The 26,994-nt window shown below is 40.5% G+C and overlaps 1 protein-coding gene across 4 annotated transcripts in view; it reads right to left on the bottom strand.

Moving 5' to 3' along the window:
- cadm1a (cell adhesion molecule 1a) overlaps positions 1 to 16,020 on the bottom strand; it is a 420,614-nt gene extending 404,594 nt beyond the window's left edge. For 3 of the 4 annotated variants that reach the window (XM_020485689.2, XM_020485691.2, XM_020485692.2), the window contains exon 1: positions 15,906 to 16,020. In XM_020485689.2, the coding sequence (XP_020341278.1) occupies positions 15,906 to 15,978 (73 nt within the window). In that variant the 5' untranslated portion in view covers positions 15,979 to 16,020. The remainder of the gene's footprint in view (positions 1 to 15,905) is intronic. The other variant, XM_020485690.2, reaches the window with a different exon arrangement.
- Positions 16,021 to 26,994: the final 10,974 nt, after the last annotated feature.

Here is a 26,994-nt window from a genome sequence, read left to right as displayed (position 1 = left end):
GCACACATCTCAGGAGGGATTTTGTCCCACTCCTCTTTGCAGATCTTTTCCAAGTAATTAAGATTTCGAGGCTGACGTTTGGCAACTCGAACCTTCAGCTCCCTCCACAGATTTTCTATGGGATTAAGGACTGAGACTGGCTAGGCCACTCCAGGACCTTAATGTGCTTCTTCTTGAGCCACTCCTTTGTTGCCTTGGCCGTGTGTTTTGGGTCATTGTCATGCTGGAATACCCATCCACGACCCATTTTAAATGACCTGGCTCAGGGAAGGAGGTTCTCACCCAAGATTTGACGGTACATGGCCTCGTCTATCGTCCCTTTGATGCGGTGAAGTTGTCCTGTCCCCTTACAGGAAAAACACACCCAAAGCATAATGTTTCCACCTCCATGTTTGACGGTGGGGATGGTGTTCTTGGGGTCATAGGCAGCATTCCTCCTCCTCCAAACACGGCGAGTTGAGTTGATGCCAAAGAGCTCCATTTTGGTCTGATCTGACCACAACACTTTCACCCAGTTGTCCTCTGAATCATTCAGATGTTCAGCAAACTTCAGACGGACATGTATATGTGCTTTCATGAGCAGGGGGGCCCTTGCGGGCGCTGCAGGATTTCAGTCCTTCACGGCGTAGTGTGTTACCAATTGTTTTCTTGGTGACTATGGTCCCAGCTTCCTTGATCATTGACAAGATCCTCCCGTGTAGTTCTGGGCTGATTCCTCACCGTTCTCATGATCATTGCAACTCCACGAGGTGAGATATTGCATGTAGCCCCAGGCAGAGGGAGATTGACAGTTATTTTGTGTTTCTTCCATTTGCTAATAATCGCACCAACTTTTTCACCTTCTCACCAAGCTGCTTGGCGATGCTCTTTGGTCTTGGCCATGGTGGAGAGTTTGGAATCTGATTGATTGATTGCTTCTGTGGACAGGTGTCTTTTATACAGGTAATGAGCTGAGATTAGGAGCACACTTAAAGGGAGTGCTCCTAAATCTCAGCTTGTTACCTGTATAAAAGACACCTGTCCACAGAAGCAATCAGTCTTTTATATAGGTAACAAACTGAGATTTAGGAGCACTCCCTTTAAGAGTGTGCTCCTAATCTCAGCTCATTACCTGTATAAAAGACATCTGGAAGCCAGAAAATTTTCTGATTGAGAGGGGTCAAATACTTATTTCCCCCATTAAAATGCAAATCAATTTATAACATTTTTGACATGCGTTTCTCTGGATTTTTTGTTGTTATTCTGTCTCTCACTGTTCAAATAAACCTGCCATTAAAATTATAGACTGATCATTTCTTTGTCAGTGGGCAAACGTACAATATCAGCAGGGGATCAAATACTTTTTTCCCTCACTGTACTTCTGTGTATTGATTTTAAGAAAGGCATTGGTGTTTATGGTTAGGTACAGTCGTCCAACGATTGGGCTTTTTCCACAAATGCGCTTTTGTTAAATCATCCCCCAGCGTTGCATCGATTATATGCAACGCAGGACACGCTAGATAAACTAGTAATATCATCAACCATGTGTAGTTAACTAGTGATTATGGTTGATTGTTTTTTATAAGATAAGTTTAATGCTAGCTAGCAACTTACCTTGGCTTCTACTCCATTCGCGTAACAGGCAGTCAGTCTCCTTGTGGAGTGCAACAAACAAGAGGCAGGTCGTTAATTGCGTTGGACTAGTTAACTGTGAGGTTGCAAGATTGGATCCCCCGAGCTGACAAGGTGAAAATCTGTTGTTCTGCCCCTGAACAAGGCAATTAACCCACCGTTCCTAGGCCGTCATTGAAAATAAGAATGTGTTCTTAACTGACTTGCCTAGTTAAATAAAGATTAAATAAAGGTGTAGTAAAAAATAAAAAAATTTAATTAAATTAAAAATCGGTGTCCAAAAATACAGATTTCCGATTTGTTGTGAAAACTTGAAATTCAGATTAAATCGGTCGACCTCTAATAAGAACATCCAATAGTCAAAGGTATATGAAATACAAATCGTATAGAGAGAAATAGTCCTTTAATTCCTATAATAACTACAACCTAAAACTTCTTACCTGGGAATATTGAAGACTCATGTTAAAAAGGAACCACCAGCTTTCATACGTTCTCATGTTCTGAGCAAGGAACTTAAACGTTAGCTGTTTTACATGGCAGATATTGCACTTTTACTTTCTTTTCCAACACTTTGTTTTTGCATTATTTAAACCAAATTGAACATGTTTCATTTTATTTGAGGCTAAATTGATTTTATTGATGTATTATATTAAGTTAAAATAAGTGTTCATTCAGTATTGTTGTAATTGTCATTATTACAAAAAAGCAAAAAAAAATGCCGATTAATCGGTATCAGCTTTTTTTGGTCCTCCAAAAATCGGTATCGGCGTTGAAAAATCTATATATATCTTAGGGATATATTAGGGATTTTATATATTATAGCTCAGAAAACTAGGGCTGCCAATTGGGGAACCCTGCACTAGTCTATTGATAAATTAAACACAAATATTGACAGTATGATGTTATTTGACGTTATTTTATGCTTCTGAATAACAAAAGTAAAAAATTTGCTTTGAGTAGTGCGTGACCCTAGGGTGACCCTAAGTCATTTCAATGGGTGTTTCTCCATTCTAATTATTTTATACTGTTCAATTCAACTGCAACCAACAACAACAACAAAAGTCTGCATTGTCAACCATTTCTGCACTCATTTGAGATCATTTCCACACTGCCACGTAGGGCTGCACGATATCGGCAAACAATCTAGGCCTCGTTTTAAACCAAATGTTGCAATTACGATTTAGAGCAAAACACTTGGGTGAACTGTTGGAATCATGGAAATAGAATGATTGTTCTACTTCTAGAGTTCCAGTATAATAGTGGGCACTTGAATACAGTGTTGTTTGACATGACATGACATGAATGAAAATGCCATTGTAACAGGGTGGGAACCAAATTGTTGTTAAGTGTTTCCTAGGGGACCCTATAATCTTTGTCTACATTTAATTTTTTTTCTTAGCTACTTCATTTAGCCAACATATTCATGCTTCACTTATTCCTTTTTGATTTAGAAGATACTGTTGCACAAATAACATGCTGATTTTGTAACGGCGTTCTTCGTTTGTTGAAAGAGAGTCGGACCGAAATGCAGCGTGGTGGTTACTCATGTTTTTAATGAAAAAAAGTGACGGTACATGAAATAACGATAAATACAAAAAAACAACAAACGGAACGTGAAACCTAATACAGCCTATCTGGTGAACACTACACAGAGACAGGAACAATCACCCACGAAAGACAAAGCGAACTCAGGCTACCTAAATACGGTTCCCAATCAGAGGCAACGAGAAGCACCTGACTGCTGATTGAGAACCGCCTCAGGCAGCCAAGCCTATACAACACCCCTAATCAGCCGCGATCCCAAATACTACAAACCCCAATACGAAACACAACACACAAACCCATGTCACACCCTGGCCTGAACAAATAATTAAAGAAAACACAAAATACTAAGACCAAGGCGTGACAGATTTAGGTCTACCCCATCACTGAAATGATCAGGCTGTATAGCTAATTAAGTTTGCTCTGACTCAGTACATTTATTAGCTAGCTAGCCAGCTAACTAGTGATTAAGATTTAGGCTCAACTTGCTAAGAAAAGACAAACTAGCTGTTTGCAGATGTTAGAAACACAAACTAATAGTGGATTTATATTAAGTGAAAACAGCGTAGTAGTCACCAACATTTTTGCATGTGCTGCATTGACCATGCAGACAGAACGCAAGTGTCTTGTGGTCGAGGAACAACAATTGCGCTCCTTGAGTGAAACGGGGCGGGGCAGGGCAGGGCTAGGTCTTGTATGGAAAGTGGCATGGCGAGAGAGAGAGCGGAGAGAGACCTTACACACGGCTTATCATATTTAACAAACTAAACATTCAAATACCTTTATATAAGGCAAAGTAAAGACCCAAACTGTTCCATGCATCAATACCGGTATATCATAAAATACATAATACCACCCAGCCCTAGGACAGAAAGCATCAAGAATAAGGCAGGAAATCTGTCTGTGTTCAAACTAAGAAAGAATTAAGAGGGATCTGGTCTCACTGTCATTACTGTAGGGCCAAGCGACCAATCAATAGGAAGGCAGCTTGTTAGACTCCAGCCATAATCCTTAAAAATATTCTTATGCAGATTAGTGTCTCCCTCACACATTTTCAGTCTGGAAGGTATTAGTCTGACAGCCAAGTGAAGCCCAACAAATACTGCACACAGAAAATAAACGTGGTTCAAACATTTAGTTTAATTAAGAAATAGGCTAGGCCTAGGCTGTGCCTACTGCAGTGGCTGTTAATATGTTGCTCATAAAAAGTAATCACTCTGACAATACAGTGTTATGTTATTACATAATAATGTTATTTATGGACATTGTTTCTGACCTGCACTTCAATAGCTTTACCACAAGGGAGGGTCTAGTGTGCATATTCACACAAGACCCTCCTTGCATCACCCAGCTCAGGCATAAAGAGCATTAGACAGCATAATCCTCTAGCATCTGGCATTTGTGCAGACAAAACAGCAGAGAACCTATCATCAGACAAGACACTGCAGCAATAGGTAGGAACAATAGGCAGGAACTGAATACAATGAGCACAAGGGATCCAATTCCGTGGGAGACAGTGAGGCTGCTTGAAGGGTCTTGTAAGGGGCACTGAAATGTAATACCGGCTCGAGTGTTATGCTAATGTCAGACATGAGAACGCAGATCACTCAAGCCCATCAAGCCCAGTTGATAATTACCTGTATTGTATTCAAAAGGACATATTCATTTTCCTTACCCGCTTACAATGATGAACCAGCATTTTGTTATTCAGGGGTATGGAACCATAAATAATATCCATAGATTTGTTTATTCATTGTTTAACCCAGCATTATATGGATGAATTCATGCAAAATGTGGCCACTTATATCATACAACATCCCTTCCTGTCTGATTTAATGACATCCTGCTATAACAAGCTTATTGGGGCCTAACAACTCCCGGGGGAAAAGAACTAGGCCTAATCAAAATATTTGTTTTGAAACAAATATTTTCAGTGCAGTGTGCTAGACTTAGTACCGTTGTTATGACTGACATCTTCAAAAGCTATGAATGTGTTTTTTTCTACATTTCAATTTTTACTGTAAAAAAAAAGTAGACCTATAAAGTGGCACATTTTGTACAGTATTTTCAAAATATGTGATTTTAATCCAGCATCCCTCATCAGGGATCAGTTAGCACCTCAGTAATTACTTAGTATAATCAAAGAGAGAAAAGGCTGAGTGCATAGTGGCCAGATGTGACCAAACCCAATCATCTGTTGGATGGCACAACATCTTCAGCCCCCTCCCCTCAAAATAAAGCCATTGTTCTTCATTACTGCTCAGGGCACCAGAGAAACAGAGAGCAGCAGGAAATATACAAGTCCATTTCCACACCTGTTTTCAATCACTGGGCTACTGACTTTACAGTGAGCCAAACTCAATACAGGATACGGGGGGGTATTCAAATTATGTGGAGAAATTAGAGATTTTATTACCTAATCTGACTCTGACTTAATATTACAGTGAGGTTAACAAATTCAGTCTCACTAAAAAGGTCATCCAAAGGCCTACGCCAAACAAACTGTACTGGTTCTTCTGTTTAGCTGTGAAACAATGGCAATAGGCAAAATCAATAGAACAACTATCGTTCAAATGCCCAACTACATGGGAAATTACTGCACATTAGGCCAATTGTTCATGGTGATTTTTGAAAATATACTCTAGTTAGGCTATGTTGAACGCTTTGAAAGTAAATAGATGGCCACAAGCCATTAAATTAAATCTACATTAAGAACTTCACATGCCTCACCAGCTGAACAATTTTGTTTGGAGCACTTGAGTGATTTGATGACTGCTCGTATGATGAACTTAAAACCATCGCGTGCGCCAACATGTAGTGGTGATCAAATGAATGCACCTGCAGCACTCTCTTGTCCGGAATACACTGCTATATTTACCATTGTTTCAGTGACTCCATTTATCTTAAATCCTGCAATTCCTTATCAAATTGTAAAGTGTGGTCAAGTTAAATTATTGATTTGCTCTGTCTGACTGTAGGCCTACCCCATGCTTTGTTTAAAAATCAACAAGGCAGCAAATGTGATAGTTTATCCAGCACCTACCACTGTCCCTACGGTGAAGCATGGTGGTGATGTTTTTCAGCGGCAGGGACTGGGAGATTACTCAGGATCGAGGGAAAGATGAATGGAGCAAAGTACAGAGAGATCCTTGACGAAAACCTGCACCAGTGCACCCCAGGACCTCAGACTGGGGCGAAGGTTCACCTTCCAACAGGACAATAACCCTAAGCACACAGCCAAGAAAAAGCAGGAGTGGCTTCGGGACAAGTCTCTGAATGTCCTTGAGTGGCCCAGCCAGAGCCCGGACTTGAACCCGATCAAACAGCTCTGGAGATACCTGAAAATATCTGTGCAGCGACGCTCCCCATCCAACCTGACAGAGCTTGAGATGATCTGCAGAAAAAAATGGGAGAAACTCCCCAAATACAGGTGTGCCAAGCCTGTAGCGCCATACCCAAGAAGACTTGAAGCTGTAATTGCTGCCAAAGGTGCTTGAACAGAGTACTGAGTAAAGGGTCTGAATACATATGTAAATGTGATATTTCCATTTTTCTAAAAACATGTTTTTGCTTTGTCATTATGGGGTATTGTGTGTGGATTGATTAAGTAAAAAAAACATTTAATCAATTTTAGAATAAGGCTGTAATGTAACAAAATGTGGGGGGAAAATGGGCTCCGAATACTTTCCATATGTACTGTATATTATACTGTATTATATGGACAGGATATACACACCTCATTCAAACCATGAAGCTGGGAGAGGACATGCAATGCTGGTGAAAGGCATGTGGCCTCCAAAAAGTTACAATTATAGGTTAGCAAATCTGATTTTGAAATATAATACGGCCTATTTTACATTTTTATAATTAGTAGGCTGGACTTGAGCATATAGACACCTTTCATAATATGTCCCCTAATGTTGTGCGACATGAGTATTAGCCTACCTCTTAATTCTTCCATAACTTTCAACAGTTAAATTAAATAAGTATTAAATAAGTACAGTTGTCCTTATCTTCATCATTGTAATGACATGCTTGAATAATATAGGAGTAGAATAAGATGCAGACGTCTTTCACTTCTCTTTGCGATGATTGAATGGGTATGGGTCTGAACAAATAACTGGTATAGCCTACCGCCATAGCGTATTTTCTTGGCTGCTGTACTTAACATTCAACAAACATGAGCTTGCGTCCCTCTTTGAAGTCTATTAGAATAAGAAATACAAAAAAAATGTCCAGCACACCATTCAAGTCTAGCTTCTCCTGAGACTCCAACAGCTAAGGGGCGTTTTTTAAGGAAAGAGGCCAGCGGAGCGCAGTTGCGTATCGCGCAAGATACAGAAGCTCTAAGTTAGAACCTTCTGCATAGTATAACCCATCATTCATTAGCTAAATATCAGGCTAATACTGCATTGAATTTATAACCTGAAAGAGATAGGCTAGGACATCTCTATATATATCAAAGTTTAGATGCCAATCACCATATAAGTTCAAAGACAATAAAGCCTGGAAGGAGGAGAAATTACTAGAAACAATTCGGTTGACAGTTTTATGTGTGGATTAATTGTCGGTGTAGAGGACCTTGTGCATTTCAGGTAAAATAACAACTCAATGTTTATATCCCACGACAAATTAGCTAACAACAGCAAGCTAGCTAAATAGGACGAATTAGCTAGCAAGTGCAAGCTAACTAGCTAAATTGCCATAAATGTTTAATGCTTCTTGACCTGTTCCCAAATTAATGTAATTGGTTCAGAGTTTGTTTTGATATTTTAACCTGCGTGTTGTGATCGCATTTGGTGTAGGGGGATAAAATAAATCTTTGCACGATGGCGCGTGTTTGGGTTCGGTATTAGCCAAATACATTTAAGCTCAATTCTTCACAATTCCTTACATTTAATCAGAGTAAAAATTCCCTGTCTTAGGTCAGTTAAGATCACCACTTTATCTTAAGAATGTGGAATGTCAGAATAATATTAGAGAGAATAATTTCTTTCAGCTTTTATTTCTTTCATCACATTCCCAGTGGTTCAGAAGTTTACATACACTCAATTAGTATTTGGTAGCATTGCCTTTAGATTGTTTAACTTGGGTCAAACGTTTCGGGTAGCCTTCCACATTCTTCCCACAATAAGTTGTGCGAATTTTGGCCCATTCCTCCTGACAGAGCTGGTGTAACTGAGTCAGGTTTGTAGGCCTCCTTGCTCGCACACGCTTTTTCAGTTCTGCCTACAAATGTTATATAGGATTGAGGTCAGGGCTTTGTAATGGCCACTCCAATACCTTGACTTTGTTGCCCTTAAGCCATTTTGCCACAAGTTTGGAAGTATGCATGGGGTCATTGTCCATTTGGAAGACCCATTTGCGACCAAGCTTTAACTTCCTGACTGAAGTCTTAAGATGTTGCGTCAATATATCCACATAATTTTCCTACCTCATGACGCCATCTATTTTGTGAAGTGCACCAGTCCCACCTGCAGCAAAGCACCCACACAACATGAAGCTGCCACCCCTGTGCTTCACGGTTGGGATGGGGTTCTTCGGCTTGCAAGCCTCCCCCTTTTTCCTCCAAACATAACGATGGTCATTGTGGCCAAACAGTTATATTTTTGTTGCGTCAGACCAGAGGACATTTCCCCAAAAAGTACGAGCTTTGTCCCCATGTGCAGTTGTAAACCATAGTCTGGCTTTTTTATGGCGGTTTTGCAGCAGTGGCTTCTTCCTTGCTGAGCCGCCTTTCAGGTTATGACGATATAGGACTCATTTTACTGTGGATATAGATACTTTTGTCCCTGTTTCCTCCAGAATCTTCACAAGGTCCTTTGCTGTTGTTCTGGGATTGATTTGCACTTTTCGCAGAAAATTCCAGAAAATTATGTCATGGCTTTAGAAGTTTCTATTTAGACACAGTAGGACCCAAAAGCATAATCAGTGCTCTAACTCCACCTTGCGCTGGTCTGGAGTAATGAAGTGGTGACGCAGGGTACCATTCTAAACCACAAATGACCTCTAAGTACCGCAGCATAATTGCATAAACCATAAACATCAATGCCTTCCTTAAAATCAATACACAGAAGTATATATTTTTTGGACTGCATGTTTAGTTAAAAGAAATGCATGTTAGCAGGCAATATTAACTAAGGAAATTGTGTCACTTCTCTTGCGTTCAGTGCAAGCAGAGTCAGGGTATATGCAGCAGTTTTGGCCTCACCATTTCTTCCTAACAAAGACCGTAATTAATTTGCCCGAATTTTACATAATTATGACATAACATTGAAGGTTGTGCAATGTAACAGCAATATTTAGACTTCGGGTTGCCACCCGGTCGATAAAATATGGAACAGTTCCGTATTTCACTGAAAGAACAAAATTATAGTTTCCGGATTTGACCATATTACTGACCAAAGGCTCGTATTTCTGTGTGTTTTTTATAATTAAGTCTATGATTTGATATTTGATAGAGCAGTCTGACTGAGCGTTTGCCAGCAGCTCTTAGCATTGCTTGAGGCACAGCGCTGTTTATGACTTCAAGCCTATGAACTCCAGAGGCTGGCAATCCTAAAGTGCCTATAAGAACATCCAATATGAAATACAAATGATATAGAGAGAAAAAGTTGTATAATAACTAAAACTTCTTTACTGGGAATTCACGAAGACTCATGTTAAAAGGAACCACCAGCTTCCATACAGTGGGGCAAAAAAGTATTTAGTCACTTTACTCACTTGTTTGTAGGTGACCAAATACTTATTTTCCACCATAATTTGCAAATAAATTAATAAAAAATCCTACAATGTGATTCTTTTCTTTTCTCATTTTGTCTGTCATAGTTGAAGTGTACCTATGATGAAAATTACAGGCCTCTCTCATCATTTTAAGTTGGAGACCTTGCACAATTGGTGGCTGACTAAATACTTTTTTGCCCCACTGTATGTTCTCATGTTCTGCGCAAGGAAATTAAACGTTAGCTTTTTTACCTGGCACATATTGCACTTTTACTTTCTTCTCCAACACTGTGTTTTTGCATTATTTAAACCAAATTGAAACTATTTCATAATTTATTCATTTATTATTATTAATTCATTCATTTTATTTATGTATTATATTAAGTTAATATAAAAGTGTTCATTGTTCATTCAGTATTGTTGGAATTGTTATTATTACAAATATATATACAAATATCGGCATCAGCTTTTTTTGGTCCTCCAATAATCGGTATCGGCGTTGAAAAATGATAATCGGTCTACCTCTAGAGACAACTCAAAGGCGAAATCCATTAAAGCCAAGAAAATGGAATTCATTGCCTTTGACAATCAACCGTTCTCTGTCGTGGGTGATGTTGGCTTTCGCCGACTGGTTGAGGGACCAGTACACACTACCAAGTGCGCTATTTTTCAGATGTTGCCCTACCGGAGTTACACAGTAATAGCGTCACTGCTATTAGCTTCACGACATTCCTACTATAGAACGCTGTTTGGGTCTTTGCGTGTCAAAAAAGATACAGTAGCACTGTCAAAGCTGTACAAAAAGGTCTACAAACAAGCAAACACCGGCCACGAACGATGTGTTTACAATACCGCGTTGGTGATAATGCAATATTTATTCGACTGCAACTTCTGGCATGAACTTTCATTACCTTTGACGAGCTTCTTTGTTGGCACTCCTATATGTCTCATTAACATCACTATTGGGTCTTTTTTTCGATTAAATCGATCCATATATACCCAAAATATCCATCTATGGAAACTGTGTGATTCAGAAAAAAACACTGTTTCAAAACGCTACGTCATTTTCTTTTATAAAAAAAGTTGACGATAAACTTTCACAAAACACTTCGAAATACTTTTGTAATACAACTTTAGGTATTAGTAAACGTTAATAATCTATCAAATTGATGTGTATTCAATAGCTCCACGTCTTCAAAGCATGTTCCAAAATCTCTCTTCCAAAACTTCCTGTCGGAGACCGGATGGAAAGTGGTCTCTGCGAGGCAATTGACAAGACTGGAGACATCGTGTGGAAGCTGTAGGACTTGCAATCTCGGCCCCATTTAATTTGGTGTCCCTTAAACAATACATGCAAGTGGCGTATGGATATTTTTTCCAGTTTTCACTGATCAGTTTTTCTTGCGCTTTTCGATGAAACACACGCTCTGTTATAGTCACAGCCGTGATTTAACCAGTTTTAGAAACGTGAGAGTTTTTTTCTATCCACACATACTAATCATATGCATATACTATATTCCTGGCATGAGTAGCAGGACGCTGAAATGTTGCGCGATTTTTAACAGAATGTTTGAAAAAGTAGGGGGTAGGCTTAACAGGTTCCCTGTTGCCCAAAGCTAACGTTATAAGCAGCCAGCTAGCTTCATTTGGCTAGTGAGGCTCGACCGCACCGGGATATGTGTTGTGAAGCTAACCACAATAAGGATTAGGCACAATAGCGGAATTTGAGGTTAGCCTTCAAAATAAAATATGTAATTGACAGTAATGTAAATGAATACAAATAGAATTATGCCATACTTTTATTTTGAAGGCTAACCGCAAAGTCCACTATTGTGGCTAATCCATATTGTGGCTAGCTTCACATAGATGTGTCCGACCACCATTAATCAAATAAGAACTGTCTTGTAAATTAGGGTTATTTTAGATGATGACACCTAGCTATATAATTAGCTACCTTGAAACAGACTGTCGCTTTGCTATGTTTTTGGGGAAGAACATTGTTTGCATCCATGAGCTAGCTAGCTTTTTTTTATGACCAACACTGTAGGTGCGCGAGACAACTTTACCAGCATCATAGCATACATATCAATGAATCGTTGTGACATATGAAATACGAGTGATAGTGTAATCAATGTGCAATAAATACATAAAAAATGAATGAACCTGTTCAATTATTACGTGACATGTGACATATTCAGGTCCTGATTGGTCAAATAGTGTTATTTGACACGTCAAATAGTGTTAAATAGTATCTTTGACACGCAAAGACCCAAACAGAGTTCCATAGCAGAGACCCAAACAGCGTTCCATAGCAAAGACCCAAACAGAGTTCCATAGCAAAGACCCAAACAGAGTTCCATAGCAAAGACCCAAACAGAGTTCCATAGCAAAGACCCAAACAGCGTTCCATAGCAAAGACACAAACAGCGTTCCATAGCAAAGACCCAAACAGCGTTCCATAGCAAAGACCCAAACAGCGTTCCATAGCAAAGACCCAAACAGCGTTCCATAGCAAAGACCCAAACAGAGTTCCATAGCAAAGACCCAAACAGCGTTCCATAGCAAAGACCCAAACAGAGTTCCATAGCAAAGACCCAAACAACGTTCCATAGCAAAGACCCAAACAGCGTTCCATAGAAATCCTTGTTGAGAATGAAACGACTGAACAAATGAACAATGAAACAGCACAGCAAGTAAGTGAAATATATAGTTTTTGATTATGTTTTACTGGTAATGGGGACATACGTAAACGCCAACAAAATAACCTTTTGGTCAGTGTGGTGTGTAACCTTTCTTTAACTTGGCAAGCCAGTTAAGAACAAATTCTTATTTACAATGACGGCCTACCCAAGCCAAACCCGGACGACACTGGGCCAATTATGACACAGCCTGGATTCGAACCATAGACTGTAGTGACGCCTCTTGCACCGAGATGCAGTGCCTTCGACCGCTGCGTCCATGTGTGTGTTAACTATTTAAACGTACTAGAATGCTTAAAAAGGGTGCTAAAATTTTTAATATCGGTATCTGTTTTTTTGGCAAGGAAAATATCAGATATCGGCCAAAAATGTAATACCGGTGCATCACTAGTCTGTACCCACCCTGAGTGTTGATGATTGATCATGCAGATAGCAGAGAAAAGGCTGTGGAGAAGCCAGATTTAAACATTGCATATAATTTAACAGTTCCATTTCATGTTATTGTGTTCATAGAAATTAATTATTATAATTGACCTGTTTCTCACAGCTATTTATCCCAGGAAAAGGTGGGTTTGGGGAGAAATCACGGTTAGTCAGTTCCCATTATTCTATCATCCCTAATGTGAATGTGGTGCATTGAAGTTTCTGCTTCATTTGAGTGAAAAGCAGCAATAGCCTCCTATTTAACCCAATGAGTCCCAATGTCCCAATGTAACGCTGGCACATTTAGGTCTTTTAAATATTGTATGTTTTAGCTTCAGACTTATGGGTTGTAACATTGGATTCGTAAATTTTGTCTGCATCCGCAGATAACCGTTAGTCTGTGTGATTAACGGGGGCTGAGCTAGAGCAGTGTTTGTAAGACAAGGGTTGATCCCGAAGGGCCCCGGGACCGGGTATTTTTACAAAACGTCTTTAGAGTCTGAATGGTTTGAGCTACAAACTAGATATATATATATATATATATATATAAACAAAACAGACTCTCACGAGCAGGCACATGTAATGTTTTGCTCTATGACGCTCACAAGCTACACCAGAGCTGTTAGAAGGTAAGGGGTATTTTTGCATAGAAGATCATAGGAAACCCCAGAACATAGTGTCTATAGCCTAATGGTTAGAGCGTTGGGCCAGTTACCAGAAGGTTGCTGGATCGAATCCCAGAACTAACAAGGTAAAAATCTGTCGTTCTGCCCATGAGCACGGCAAATAACCAACCCACTGTTCCCCGGGCGCCAAATATGTGGATGTTGATTAAGGCAGCCCCCTGCACCTCTCTGATTCAGAGGGGTTGGGTTAAATGCGGAAGACACATTTCAGTTGGACAACTGACTAGGTATCCCCCTTTCCTTTATAATACTGTAATAATCGCACATAGTTGCTGTCACAAACTCTAAACTCCACACAGTTGTCACTGACTAGATGGATATTAATTTCCCAGTGAGCAAACTATTTCATTTGTCAATTAAACTCATGAATGCAACTGTTTGTGTTCTACTTGTAGTCATGGTTGTCCTTCAAATAAAACACTTAATTGTGAGGCAAAATGTATGAGCTGGACATGCAGATAAATTAAAGTCAGATAAATTAAAAGCAGATTTTTGCTGGTGGTTTGGGACTGATAGGGTTAAATCACGTGTTGAACCCATAAACATGTTTTCTATGAATTCCACGTATTGACTGACTTGGTCCGATTAGGATACATTAACTTATATTAAAAAAACGTAATAGTACAGGCTACCTAATATACATATACGGCACCTAGTATAAAAACCTTGGCAATGAAATGCTAAATATTCAGCCTAACGTTATATGTGTGAGCGTTTATGTAAAGATATATCCTTTGTTCTTAATTTACTTGCCTGGTTAAATAAATTTAAAAAATAGGTCCGTGCACATCTTGTGGACTGCAATATCATAGGTTATACAGCAAGTGTTGGTACTTGGTAGCTTTAATTAAGAGTAGCCTGTTGATGTTCAGCCTACAGTAAACTAAACGTCCTATAATTTCGAAAATAGATGTGTACTAACAAAACAAGTGTGCTTGGCAAATGGCAGAGCTGCCTAATGCGCCCGCCGGATTTTTAGGAGAATCGTTTATTCCTTTCCACATGACTAAATAGACTATGATAATTCAAGAAATAACTACCGGTAGCCTATGCTTCAAATTGAGGTAACTAACATGAAAGACATATTTTTAAAAAACTTCAGAGATTCAGGAGTTTAGCTACATCTGAATTTAAATGTATGCTCAACGCGGGGACTGCATACCTTTTGCACGATATTTGCGATCATCGAATCAGTTTAATTCGTAATAGCCTATCACGTAGTCTATAACAGCACACGCTCATGTCGTTTTATGTAAGCCACTGATTTGATTTTAAACAGGTGTTTAGGAAGCAAGCCAAATCAAAAAAGCACCACTAACAACTTTTGTCTACATCCGTATAGCATCTGCACACCACTAATGCAGTTCCCTGGGCATTCAAATGTTAAGCGTATAGCTACAGAGTATCCTTTCTACCTACACTCTGTAACACTACGCATCAACAGCCCTCTAAATCACGCATGTAACACACACTGTGGCCAATCAATCTCCCCAGTAAGGTTCATAGTTTGAGCAGACTAAATACTATTTGTAAAGATCTAACTGCCAACATCATCATAATAAAACTGATCCTCTACCCAGAAAAAAAATGATGCAATTGCAATGGTAGCCTGCCTAAATCAAGCTTCGCACTGAATAGCTCGCGCTAGAATATTCAGCATTCATTGTAGGCTTCGGCGTACAGAATCTGGATAATCACAACCCAAAAGTATTTATAACAGCTGACTGGTTAACTTAAACAAACCACGTTCAACTTTTACGCTGAAGTTGAACGTACAACTTGAATACTTGAAAAACAACAGTTTTCATATCTAATTTCGCTCATTTAAACTGCCAGCAAGCTATGTGCGTGTATGTGGCAGTGGAACAGGGCTCGAGACGAGAAGGGAAAACTAGCCAAAGTGATTTGTGTGAAGGGTTAGTTGACTATATGGAAGACAAAAACATCTGTAAATGCTGTATTTGAGATAAATGGAAATACTCAAAGAATGTAACAACTATCTGAGTCTTTTTTTCATCATTTAGGCACATTAAATACCATATTACAACTTGAAGAACAGTTACATTCAGCTTCTTCGTTTATTATTATCGATCCACAATCATGCGGGCACATCCAGAAAAAGCTTGCGCTTAATGCAGACACATTTTTGCCCCCCATGTCCATAGAAATCTATTCAAAGACGTAGGTTTGTTTCACTTAAGTTTATCGGCCGAAATCCTACCTTTATGAAGAGCTGCTGGAATCATGAACAAAAAGAGAAGAGTAGCGAGAGATCCGTTGCCTGTGATCGCCATGTTGGACACCTGCTTCTTTCTATCTGGCGGCGCGAGTAGTACTTCACCTAGCGACAACAGCGTTCTCTTTAATGATATGCATGGAAGGGAGGGGACAATTCAAATTGCTTGTTTAAAAAAGATGGTTAGGTAACTGAAAAGCTAACAAAGGTGTTACTGTGGATACTTATGAATATGAGCAAGGGAAAATTCTTAAGCTTTTTATTTCAATTGTTCATCCATTCCAGAACATGGAATTCTTTTTGTGTAAAGGGTTCAAATGGGTTCGAGGCAAACATGCAGTGAACTTTCCTAACTATTTATGTGTGACTTACAGCTAATACAGTGCTTACATCACTCAATGATAGATGACTCATGATGAACTGGGTAGTATGTGGTTGGCAGCTTTGAAATGCATGCATTCTTTATATGGTAACTATCAAAGATGCTGGACTTGAATGCAGTGAAGCTGGACAGTCTTTCCTGCATCAATTCAATTGCATGTACATTTGCATATAAAAGTTCCTGCGCTCACATTCAAGTAAATAGGCTACATCCACTTTGGGCATCATGCAACTAAAATAAAGAAAAACAAGCATACAGTCAGTGCTGTATGAATAGAACATATAGTTTTCACTGTTATATTTTATTTCTTAAACACAGTTCAGCAAGATATAGACTTCTGCTCTATGTCCACATTACATCCACCCAAACAACCGAACGGATCCGGGTCCTAACTTTTCCCTCAGGTCCAGGTCGGTTTGTTTGATTGTCATCAGGTCACAGGTCTATGTAACTACAGCTGATAGATCCGTGCGAACCCGACCATTGCTCTTCATAGACTACAGCAGATTTATTTTAGGCTAATAAGGTGAGTTTATTGACATAGAAGGCCTAGACAGCATATAAATAATTATTATTTTATTTTTGAAAAAAAAATGGTACTTTTTACCCCATTTTCTCCCCAATTCCATGGTATCGCCCTAAGAATTGTCAAAGACCCCAGCCACCCCAGTCATAGACTGTTCTCTCTACTACCGCATGGCAAGCGGTACCGGAGTGCCAAGTCTAGGACTAAAAGGCTTCTCAACAGTTTTTACCCCCAAGCCATAAGACTCCTGAACAGGTAATCAAATGGCTACTGCTTCTTGACACACTGCTCACGTAACCCGGAAGACAGACTCACCAATGTATCAGAGGAAACACCATACGTCTGGCGACCGATGTCAGCGTGCAGGCACCCCCGGCCGCCACAAGGAGTCACTAGGGCATGATGGGACAAGGACATCCCAGCTGGCCAAACCCTCCCCTAACCCGGACGACGCTGGGCCAATTGTGCACCTCATTATGGGTCTCCCGGTCACAGCCAGCTGCAGCACAGCCCGGGATCGAACCTGGATCTATAGTGACGCCTCTAGCACTGATGTGCCGTGCCTTAGACTGCTGCACCACTTGAGAGGCCCATAAATAACTATTCTTTAACCAGAAGAGCAACTTGGCTGAAAGAGATGATTTGTTTGTCACTCAGATCCAGTCAGGTCTGGTCTAGATCTGGTTGTCGTCAGGTCCATTCGTGTTCGAGTCTGATTGTTCTCGGATTCGTTTGGGTCCGTTACCCCCTTTTTTTAATATATAGTGTCCACTCGGGTCCGGGTCTGATTATCCTCAGGTTCGTTTGGAGTTGGACACGAGAAGACCTCTAATCAGAGGATCATTGGAAGGAATGTTCTGACAGAAGTAGCCTACAAAGTGGTGCCTCTAGTGGTGGTACTAAGTTATGTAAGAATGTTATGTAAGAATCTCTTGCAGGAAGAAAGGTGATGAGGATGTGCCTTTAGCATACATTAGGCTACATGTACTGATTAGAATAGTCCTTCTAGTGGGAAGGCCAAAGTGAGATATTAACTGTCTTGAAAGGAGGATACAAATTCATAGTAAAACACAAGCAATCCCAAATGCAATCTGAAATCGAAGGGTTTCTTCTATGTCATATCAAAAAAATATGCTTAACAGCTCTCTGTTCTCCTTCAATATTAGATTGTAATTTGCCTGCTCAGTCTTAAAATCCCTTGTGATTTACAAATGTTCTGACCAAATAATTTTTTGGACCAAGGACTGTAAATCGGTATTGGATTGTAAAGGTTGAGTCGAACAGATCTCAGGACTCTGAGATCCAGGGGGAATCATGACCAGATGAAAGGTCTAATACCTTTCTGATTCGAGTTGTACCCTGCAGAGATTGACACACACACCAAGAGTGAAACTGCAGTATTGCTGCTGTGTTCGATGTGTTCACGTCTGTGTTTCACAGGCCTGTTGTGGCCCAGTATCCTCCTGTGAAGTTATCTAATTAAAGTTATAATGACACAAACATGCAGAAGTTAAGCTGAGGGACTTGTGCTCATCCGCTTGAAGTTTGCATGTTTAAAGTGTAGTGACGTTGTATTGATGTGTTACTGCATAACACTCAAACTGGCTATAAGTCCCTCCCTGCAAAAAAAATCACAATCAACAACAACATATTAATGATATTTCTGAACTTAACATTTAAGCATGAAATGTTAGTTTAAATACAAGTATTGGTGGGTGGCAATGGGAGGGTTAAATAATTAGTTATGCATATGCTGCTTAATCGATTAGTGCAGATGAAGTAACCTAATTGAAAAAGTGCTGCGATAAATAACCAAATGGTTAATTAACTGGCATAATAGTAAATATGCAGATACATAGAACATTTAGTGTCTGTTCTTATGTGTAAAAGTGAACACATTTTAGTCTCGCCATAAGTTAAGAGGAAATGACTGTTTCTAGAGGACAGTAGTTGGGATATTCCAGATATTTTGAAAGATTGAAAGGGAATACTGATAAGCTATGTTTATGGTTTTAATCAATGTATGCAATTAGTGCCTCATTGAGAAAGACCCTTCTTATGTAGGTTAATGAATGCCCAAAAGCTACATAACCTCCTATAATTTTGTGGTGGACATTTATTTTATTGCATAACCTCCCATTATTACAGGCGCAAGAGCCTAGAGGGAATGGAACAAACGAGTCTGTCTGGCCATGACATGTGACAGATTGCTTTGAGAGGAATGTGAATGAGAACTTTTCAGTTTGATTTATATTTCTAATTATACTCATTCAGAAATCCAATCAGAGATTAGGCCAATCAACCATTGTTTTTTGGAAGTGTGTGATTTAGATAATTTTTTATTTTTTTTACTTCTCTCCCACATTTGAAGGTTACAGAAAAAGTCCTCATCCTTGAAGACATGAGGATGTCTTACCATATTTCCAGTGTCATTGGGATAGGTTTGCAGCTGTTATTTCAAACTCATAGGGGAATAAAAGATCAGAAAGATCATGAAATAGTCCATATTTACACTGTTCCTAAATGTATTAATCATGTTCTTGTCTTTGTTGTCCCTTCTGCAGTTTTTGCACTGATGCAAAGTCAATCTCATAATGAGTTGCTTTCTTCATTCTTCATAATTCTGTCATAAATAAAGTAGTTCAACTATGCAAGGTTTGTGGCAGATAAGCTAATACTTTACTAATATACTGTAACTAGACAAGTGTTGGCTATGTACAACTGAATTGAAATAAAGCAGAATCTCATTTTCTTTGACCAAATCTATAACATCTTGATTTAGTACTATACATTATCAATTCAAGTTTCCTGCTTTACTTGATCCTGGCAAGCGTTAAAAATTCTGTTTGTGAACGGTCCATACCTTTGGTCTGTCGAGAGCCTGCCAATGTTGGAATATGACAACCCTGATCCATCTACTGTTTTTCTTTTTTTCAACAGAAATAGCAGGGGAAATGAATGGTTTTCTGTTGTGCAAAGAAACACAATTTATATTTTCACATTTTGCACTGGTAACAAAACTGCTTAAGCCAACCAAAGCCATGGTGTACTGCACAGATAGAACATTATTGCAGAGACAGTTGTTTTTGTAAAATTTTAACTTGAAAAAAATATATTAAAAAATCTACCCCTCGAGCTAAAATGTATTTGAATATAGAAAGATTTTAGAGAACACCACATTTAGGGAGATTACATGCCCAGTCCAAATCTTACCTCACCCTCCAAGAATAAGAACTGGGGACCTCTCATTAACAGAATTATGTTGACTTTATAATATAAATTAATTTGGTGCTTCCTCAAATTCAATTGCATTTGGAGCCAGGGTTGTAAATTGATAAGGTAATCCAGGTAGCTCCTACACGTGGTGACTCATTATACAAATGTATCTCAAAGTTTATTTGTCACGCGCGCCAAATACAACAGCTGTAGACCTTACAGTGAAATGCTTACTTACAGGCCTTAACCAACAGTGCAATTTTTAAAGTAAAAATAGGTATTAGGTGAACAATAGATAAGTAAAGAAATAAAAACAACCATAAAAAGACAGTGAAAAATAACAGTAGCAAGGCTATATACAGGCACCGGTTAGTCAGGCTAATTGAGGTAGTATGTATATGTAGGTATGGTTAAAGTGACTGCATATATGATAAACAAAGAGTAGCTGTCGCGTAAAAGAGGGGTTGGGGGGGGCAGAATGCAAATAGTCCGGGTAGCCATTTGATGACCTGTTCAGGTGTCTTATGGCTTGGGGGTAAAAGCTGTTAAGAAGCCTTTTGGTCCTAGACTTTGCGCTCCGGTACCGCTTGTCATGCGGTAGTAGAGAGAACAGTCTATGACTGGGGTGGCTGGGGTCTTTGAAATTTTTAGGGTGTTCCTCTGATACCGCCTGGTGTAGAGGTCCTGGATGGAAGGCAGCTTAGCCCCTGTGATGTACTGGGCCGTACGCACTACCATCTGTAGTGCCTTGCAGTTGCCGTACCAGGCAGTGATGCAACCAGATGTTGCAGCTGGAGAAACATTTGAGGATCTGAGGACCCATCCCAGTCTTTTTAGTTTCCTAAGGGGGAATAGGCTTCGTCGTGCCCTCTTCACGACTGTCTTGGTGTGTTTGGACTATTCTAGTTTGTTGTTGATGTGGACACCATGGAACTTGAACCTCTCAACCTGCTCCACAACAGCCCTGTCGATGAGAATGGGGGCGTGCTCGGTCCTTTTTTTCCTGTAGTCCACAATCATCTCCTTTGTCTTGGTTACGTTAAGGGATAGGTTGTTATTCTGGCACCAGCCGGCCAGGTCTCTGTCTCATCGCTGTTGTGTCGTCTGCAAACTTAATGATGGTGTTGGAGTCGTGCCTGGCCATGCAGTCATGGGTGAACAGGGAGTACAGGAGGGGACTGAGCACACATCCCTGAGGTGCTCCAGTGTTGAGGATCAGCATGGCAAATGTGTTGCTACCTACCCTCACCACTTGGGGGCGGCCCTTCAGGATGTCCAGGATCCAGTTTTAGAGGGAGGTGTTTGGTCCCAGGATACTTAGCTTAGTGATGAGCTTTGAGGGTACTATGGTGTGGAACACTGAGCTGCAGTCAATGAATAGCAATCTCACGTAGGTGTTCCTTTTGTCCAGATGGGAAAGGGCAGTGTGGAGTGCAATAGAGATTGCATCATCTGTAGATCTGTTTGGGCAGTATGCAAATTGGAGTGGGTCTAGGGTTTCTGAGATAATGGCTTACATCAACACCATTACCAGCCTTTCAAAGCACTTCATGGCTACGGACGTGAGTGCTACGGGTCTGTAGTCATGTAGGCAGGTTGCCTTTGTGTTTCTGGGCACAGGAACTATGGTGGTATGATTGAAAGATGCTGGTATTACAGATTCAGTCAAGGACATGTTGAAAATGTCAGTGAAGACTCCTGCCAGTTGGTCTGCACATGCCCGGAGCACACGGCCTGGTAATCCATCTGGCCCCGCTGCCTTGTGAATGTTGACCTGTTTAAAGGTCTTACTCACTTTGGCTACGGAGAGCGTGATCATACAGTCGTCCGGAACAGCTGATGCTCTCATGCATGCCTCAGTGTTGCTTGCCTGGAAGAGAGCATAGAAGTGATGTAGCTCGTCTGGTAGGCTCGTGTGACTGGGCAGCTCGCGGTTGTGCTTCCCGTTGTAGTCTATAATAATTTGCAAGCCCTGCCACATAAGACGAGCATCGGAGCCGGTATAGTACGATTCAATCTTAGCCCTGTATTGGCGTTTTGCCTGTTTGATGGTTTGTCGAAGGGCATAGCAGGATTTCTTATAAGCTATAAGAGTCCCGCACCTTGAAAGCGGCAGCTCTACCCTTTAGCTCAGTGCAAATGTTGCCAGTAATCCAAGGCTTCTGGTTGGGGTTTGTACATACAGTCACTGTGGGGACAACTTCCTCGATGCACTTATTGATAAAGCTGACTGATGTGGTGTACTCCTCAATGCCATCGGAAGAATCCTGGAACATGTTCCAGTCTGTGATAGCAAAACAGTCCTGTAGTTTAGCATCTGCTTCATCTGACCACTTTTTTATAGACCAAGTCACTGGTGCTTCCTGCTTTAATTTTTGCTTGTAAGCAGGAATCAGGAGGATATTGTGGTTAGATTTCCCAAATGGAGGGCGAGGGAGAGCTTTGTACGTGTCTCTGTGGGTGGAGTACAGATGATCTAGAATTTTTTTCCCTCTGGTTGCGCATTTAACATGTTGAAAGAAATTATGTAAAACTGATATGCTTTCCTGCATTAAAGTCCCCAGCCAATAGGAGCGCCACCTCTGGGTGATTGGTTTCCTGTTTGCTTGTTTCCTTATACAGCTGACTGAGTGCGGTCTTAGTGCCAGCGTCCGTCTGTGGTGGCAAATAAACAGCTACGAAAAGCATACAAACTCTTGGCAAATAGTGTGCTCTACAGTTTATCATAAGATACTCTACTTCAGGCAAGAAAAATCTCAAGACCTCCTTAGATTTTATGCACCAGCTGTTGTTTAGAAATATGCACAGACCGCCCCCCCTCGCCTTACCAGAGTGTGCTGTTCTATCTAGCCGGTGCAGTGTATATCCCACTAGCTGAATATCCATGTCATCATTCAGCCACGATTCCGTGAAACCTAAAATGTTACAGTTTTTGATGTCCCTTTGGTAGGATATTCGTGATCGTACCTCGTCTAATTTATTTTTCAATGACTGTACGTAATATTGACGGTAACGGCAGCTTTCCCACTCGACGTAATAGACTACCATCTGCAATGGTTCATAGTGTAAGTGCTTTGATTTTCTGGAGATGAAGAGTAATTCATGATGTTTATACACGCCTCACATTCCAATGATATACCTCCATGCCTATACAGGGTTGGAGATACAACTCTCAGCCAAATCCATTCTGCACTTATCGCCAATTTTGTTTCATTGTACTCTTTTTTGAGGGGGAAGCAACTACAGTATCTCCCATTGAGTGTGTTCCTTTTGAAATAGCTACAGATAAATTCTGTTTTCCCCCTCTCCAATAAAGTGGGTGCAGGCTGTGCTTTACCTACTTTGTGTGACTCTGGTAACTTTGTGACACGCTGATACTTTCTTTGGTTGACAAATCTGCTGTCATGGCACACAACTAATGCACTTGGTCTGCATTTATTTTGAGTCTATTCTCGCCCTCATGTACAAACAGGCTTTTATGCAAATCATTCTGTTCCCAATGTACATTATAGGAATATTTCAGAGACTTACAGTAATTTATCAACCACATGCAGTCAAATGCGTACCCACATAAGACAAACTGACCCCTGTAACAGAAATATGATAAACAACTCTACCCAAGGCATAAAGAAGAGATGTAGTCATGGGTACCTTTCAACTTTCCTGACCTAAAGCGTGATGAAAATAAATAGAAACGAAATGCAATCAGTTAAAAACAAACCCAAAGCTGCTCCCAGATTAAAGCAACTCCCAACAGGAGGCCACAGCAAGAATACAATGTAACCTTTGAGCACGATGGTGATGTTTTTAGATCCTGCTGTAATAGACTACAAGCTCCTGATAGCTTGTTGGATCAACGCTTTTTTTCTGGAATGTCACCATAAGGGCTCTTCAGTTAATGAAATCTCCCTGTTATTTATTGATTTGCTTGAAGGTCTTTGTTCTTGTCTGCAAATAGGGGTTATTTGATTTGGAGTAAACACTACAGTGCACATTTTGTCCCAAGGTACAGACTGTGGTTGTCCTCCTCTGTAATGATTTGTTTAAAGTGCAGGTCTCCAACTGCCGGAGAATCTGATTAATAAGAACTCAAAAGTGGAAATCGTACTGGTTCGCATCTGAAGTGATTTATCGATAAGCCCAGGCTTTTATCTGTAAAGTGGGCACAATGCAGGCTAATGTTCAGCACTAATGCACAGAATTGGATTGTGCCCGGTTCAGTGGACAAATGCGTGGTGCTATAAAATTGCTGGAATAAGATGGAGGCCTCCAATTTTTGCATTATTTGTATTGATCATGTCACGTGAGCGGGACTGGCTCAAGACCTCTGTGTTTGCATGTTGGAGCTCACCCAAGCACACTATCTCTTGGCTGTCCATTATATCATCTGATTGATTGCAGATGGAATCTCCCCATTCAACACTACATGCTGTGTAGACTGTTGAGTGTCATGTGTGCAAGTGATTACTTAATCAACAGGATATGATAGAGGCTATGCCCTTCTGTTGAGATTGAGTACCAGAAAGACAACAGGGTTTAACCCATTGCAAAGATAAACCCTATATGCGCTGTTATGTTATTATGTTCTATAAACTGGTATCTCCTTTTTGTCACATCCTAAACACGGATACATTCTCAAAGAAACAAATGTGGAAATAACCAATAGCAAATGAAGAAATAACCAACCCAAAAAGTTGACATTTTATTTAACAAAAAAATACCTGTGGAGTCCTGAAGTACTAAAGTGTGTGTTTGTGTGTGTGTGTGTGTGTGTGTGTGTGTGTGTGTGTGTGTGTGTGTGTGTGTGTGTGCGCACGTGCCACAAATATTTTGAGCAGTTTATTTTCCACGAGTCTATCCACATCAATCGCTCCACAAGTTAAATCCCGGAGAATTGAAATTCAAACAGGAAACTCAAGTTTGATGTCATTATCCATGTGAGCACATTAATTTCCTTTCTTCCCCTCTCAACGCCATTGGAATAAATATAACATGGAGATGTATACAAGCTTGTAAACTGGCAGCTGTCTTTAATAACAGCCCTTTGCTTTTTGGTACTCGTTATCTGACTGAACGTTCCCCATTCACAGTTTGTCACCCATGTCACCCAAACTGCATGTATTCCAAACTGGCTGTGTGACGGAAATAGTAACGAGGTGGGTGTGGGAGGGAGTGAAGTTAGAAAGAGGTAAACAGATTAGTTTGAGCCTCTCTCATGTTGAGCATGGACTGTCTTGAACTGTAGGACGTGATTTAAGGTTGTGTGGTTCCAATTTCCCATTGATTTCAGCTCTTTCCACAGAAGAGTGTGATATGAAAAGCTCAATTTGTAGAGACAATGTCCAAAGACCACACACAGATAGCAGACCCTTCACACATACCACAACTTTCCAACTGGATAAGATAGCATTGTTTCTGTTAAAAATACTCTATCACTCATCAATGCAGAATGGAATGAAAGACGTTTGTTGGTAAAGAGAATGGTAATCATTAGTGTCAGTAGAAAATTAAAAGGTGACATTCTTTAGCTAGTCATTATTTAGTTAGTAGTGGTGAGTCTATGGCTCTCTGTCGACAAGGGTTTGACAGATCGCTAGTTAGCCCACAGGAGGTGCTTGCTCTAGTCTAGTCAGCCCTTCAGGACTCAGTTGGACCCTTTGTTTTTAGTGATTGCAAAGTTTGTGCTTCTTTGCGGCTTTGTTTTGTGGTCTGTATGTGTCTTAATGGAAGCAAAGGGTGCATGAATTGTATTACATTTAAGTGTGTGTATGTGAATCGTGTACTGCATGTGTTTGTGTTTGTGAATAGGATTTGTACATTGCTACACATGACCGCCTTGTTGACCTGATAGCCAGCGAGGTGAGACAAGTAGTCTCACCAACAGCACACATGCATAAACATTGTTGTGTAAGGGGAAGCTGGTTTGATGTTGATGATGATGTGTTTTTCTGTGTGCCAAATACGCCAGATATTGTTGTTGTGGGGGGAGGTACTCATTTTGGAAGTGTGCTGCTCATTTGACTGCTACATGGAGCAGGCCTTTGCCGAGAAGCTGCTTAAGTACCAGCCCCTTGTGGCACGCTTGGACAGCCTCGGGTGTAGGTGCAAGCTGGTGGCGCTGATATTTCGGCAGTCTCAGCCACGTACACAGGCTTGCAGTGCGTGGCCTCCAGATTGCCGGCCTGATAAAAACTAGGGCAAAGCAATTGGCTAGGTACTGCTCCGTTTCAGCTGTCGTGGGTTGCCTAGCTGTTTGGAGAAGGAGGTGCTTTCTGTCCCCTTGACTGCCAGGCATACAGAGACCTTTGAAATATGTGGATCCTTTTTGTGTAAGTTTGATTGGTGGATTTAAGTATTTAACACGTGTGAGTGGATAGTGTACTGCAGGTGTGTGTGAGGAGATGTTAGAGGGTTGTTTGTCTTGCCTTTCAACCCCGCTATTCCCTCCTCCTCCAGCCCCTAGAGTTGCAGCAGGCACTCCCTCCCTCAGGGCTGGGCAGATTGTGTCTGGGGCTAGTCATCTGGGAGCCTTGTGGCTTTATCATAATTGCCCTCTCATAAGCTCACCACTCCTGTTATTTTGCACGCTCAACCCTATCAGCAAATGTATACGTTTCCATGCCGCCTTGTTTTAGTCCAGGCTTAGAATGCTAGCTTTAATTAGCTTAGTTTCTCTTTGGAATCAAGCCTCATTAGTTTGTTTGCCCATGCATGCTTTTTTATGTATTAAATCGGTGGGGTCACATGATTCCAACATGCCTCATTTTGTTTGTTAATTTTCTGATTAGTTCAACAGGATGTTGCTCAACCCCCACAATCAGAGTGTGGCATAGACACTGCACTCTGCCTCATCAAATCAGAAACGTGACTTTTTGGTTCAAGACCTGTGCTACTGCAGGGCCACCTCATACTGCTCAGAAGACCACAGAGAGACATCAACGGTCACATGA

Source organism: Oncorhynchus kisutch, linkage group LG6, assembly GCF_002021735.2.
Source record: "Oncorhynchus kisutch isolate 150728-3 linkage group LG6, Okis_V2, whole genome shotgun sequence".
Lineage (NCBI taxonomy): Eukaryota > Metazoa > Chordata > Actinopteri > Salmoniformes > Salmonidae > Oncorhynchus > Oncorhynchus kisutch.
This window is presented reverse-complemented; position numbering and strand designations above follow the sequence as displayed.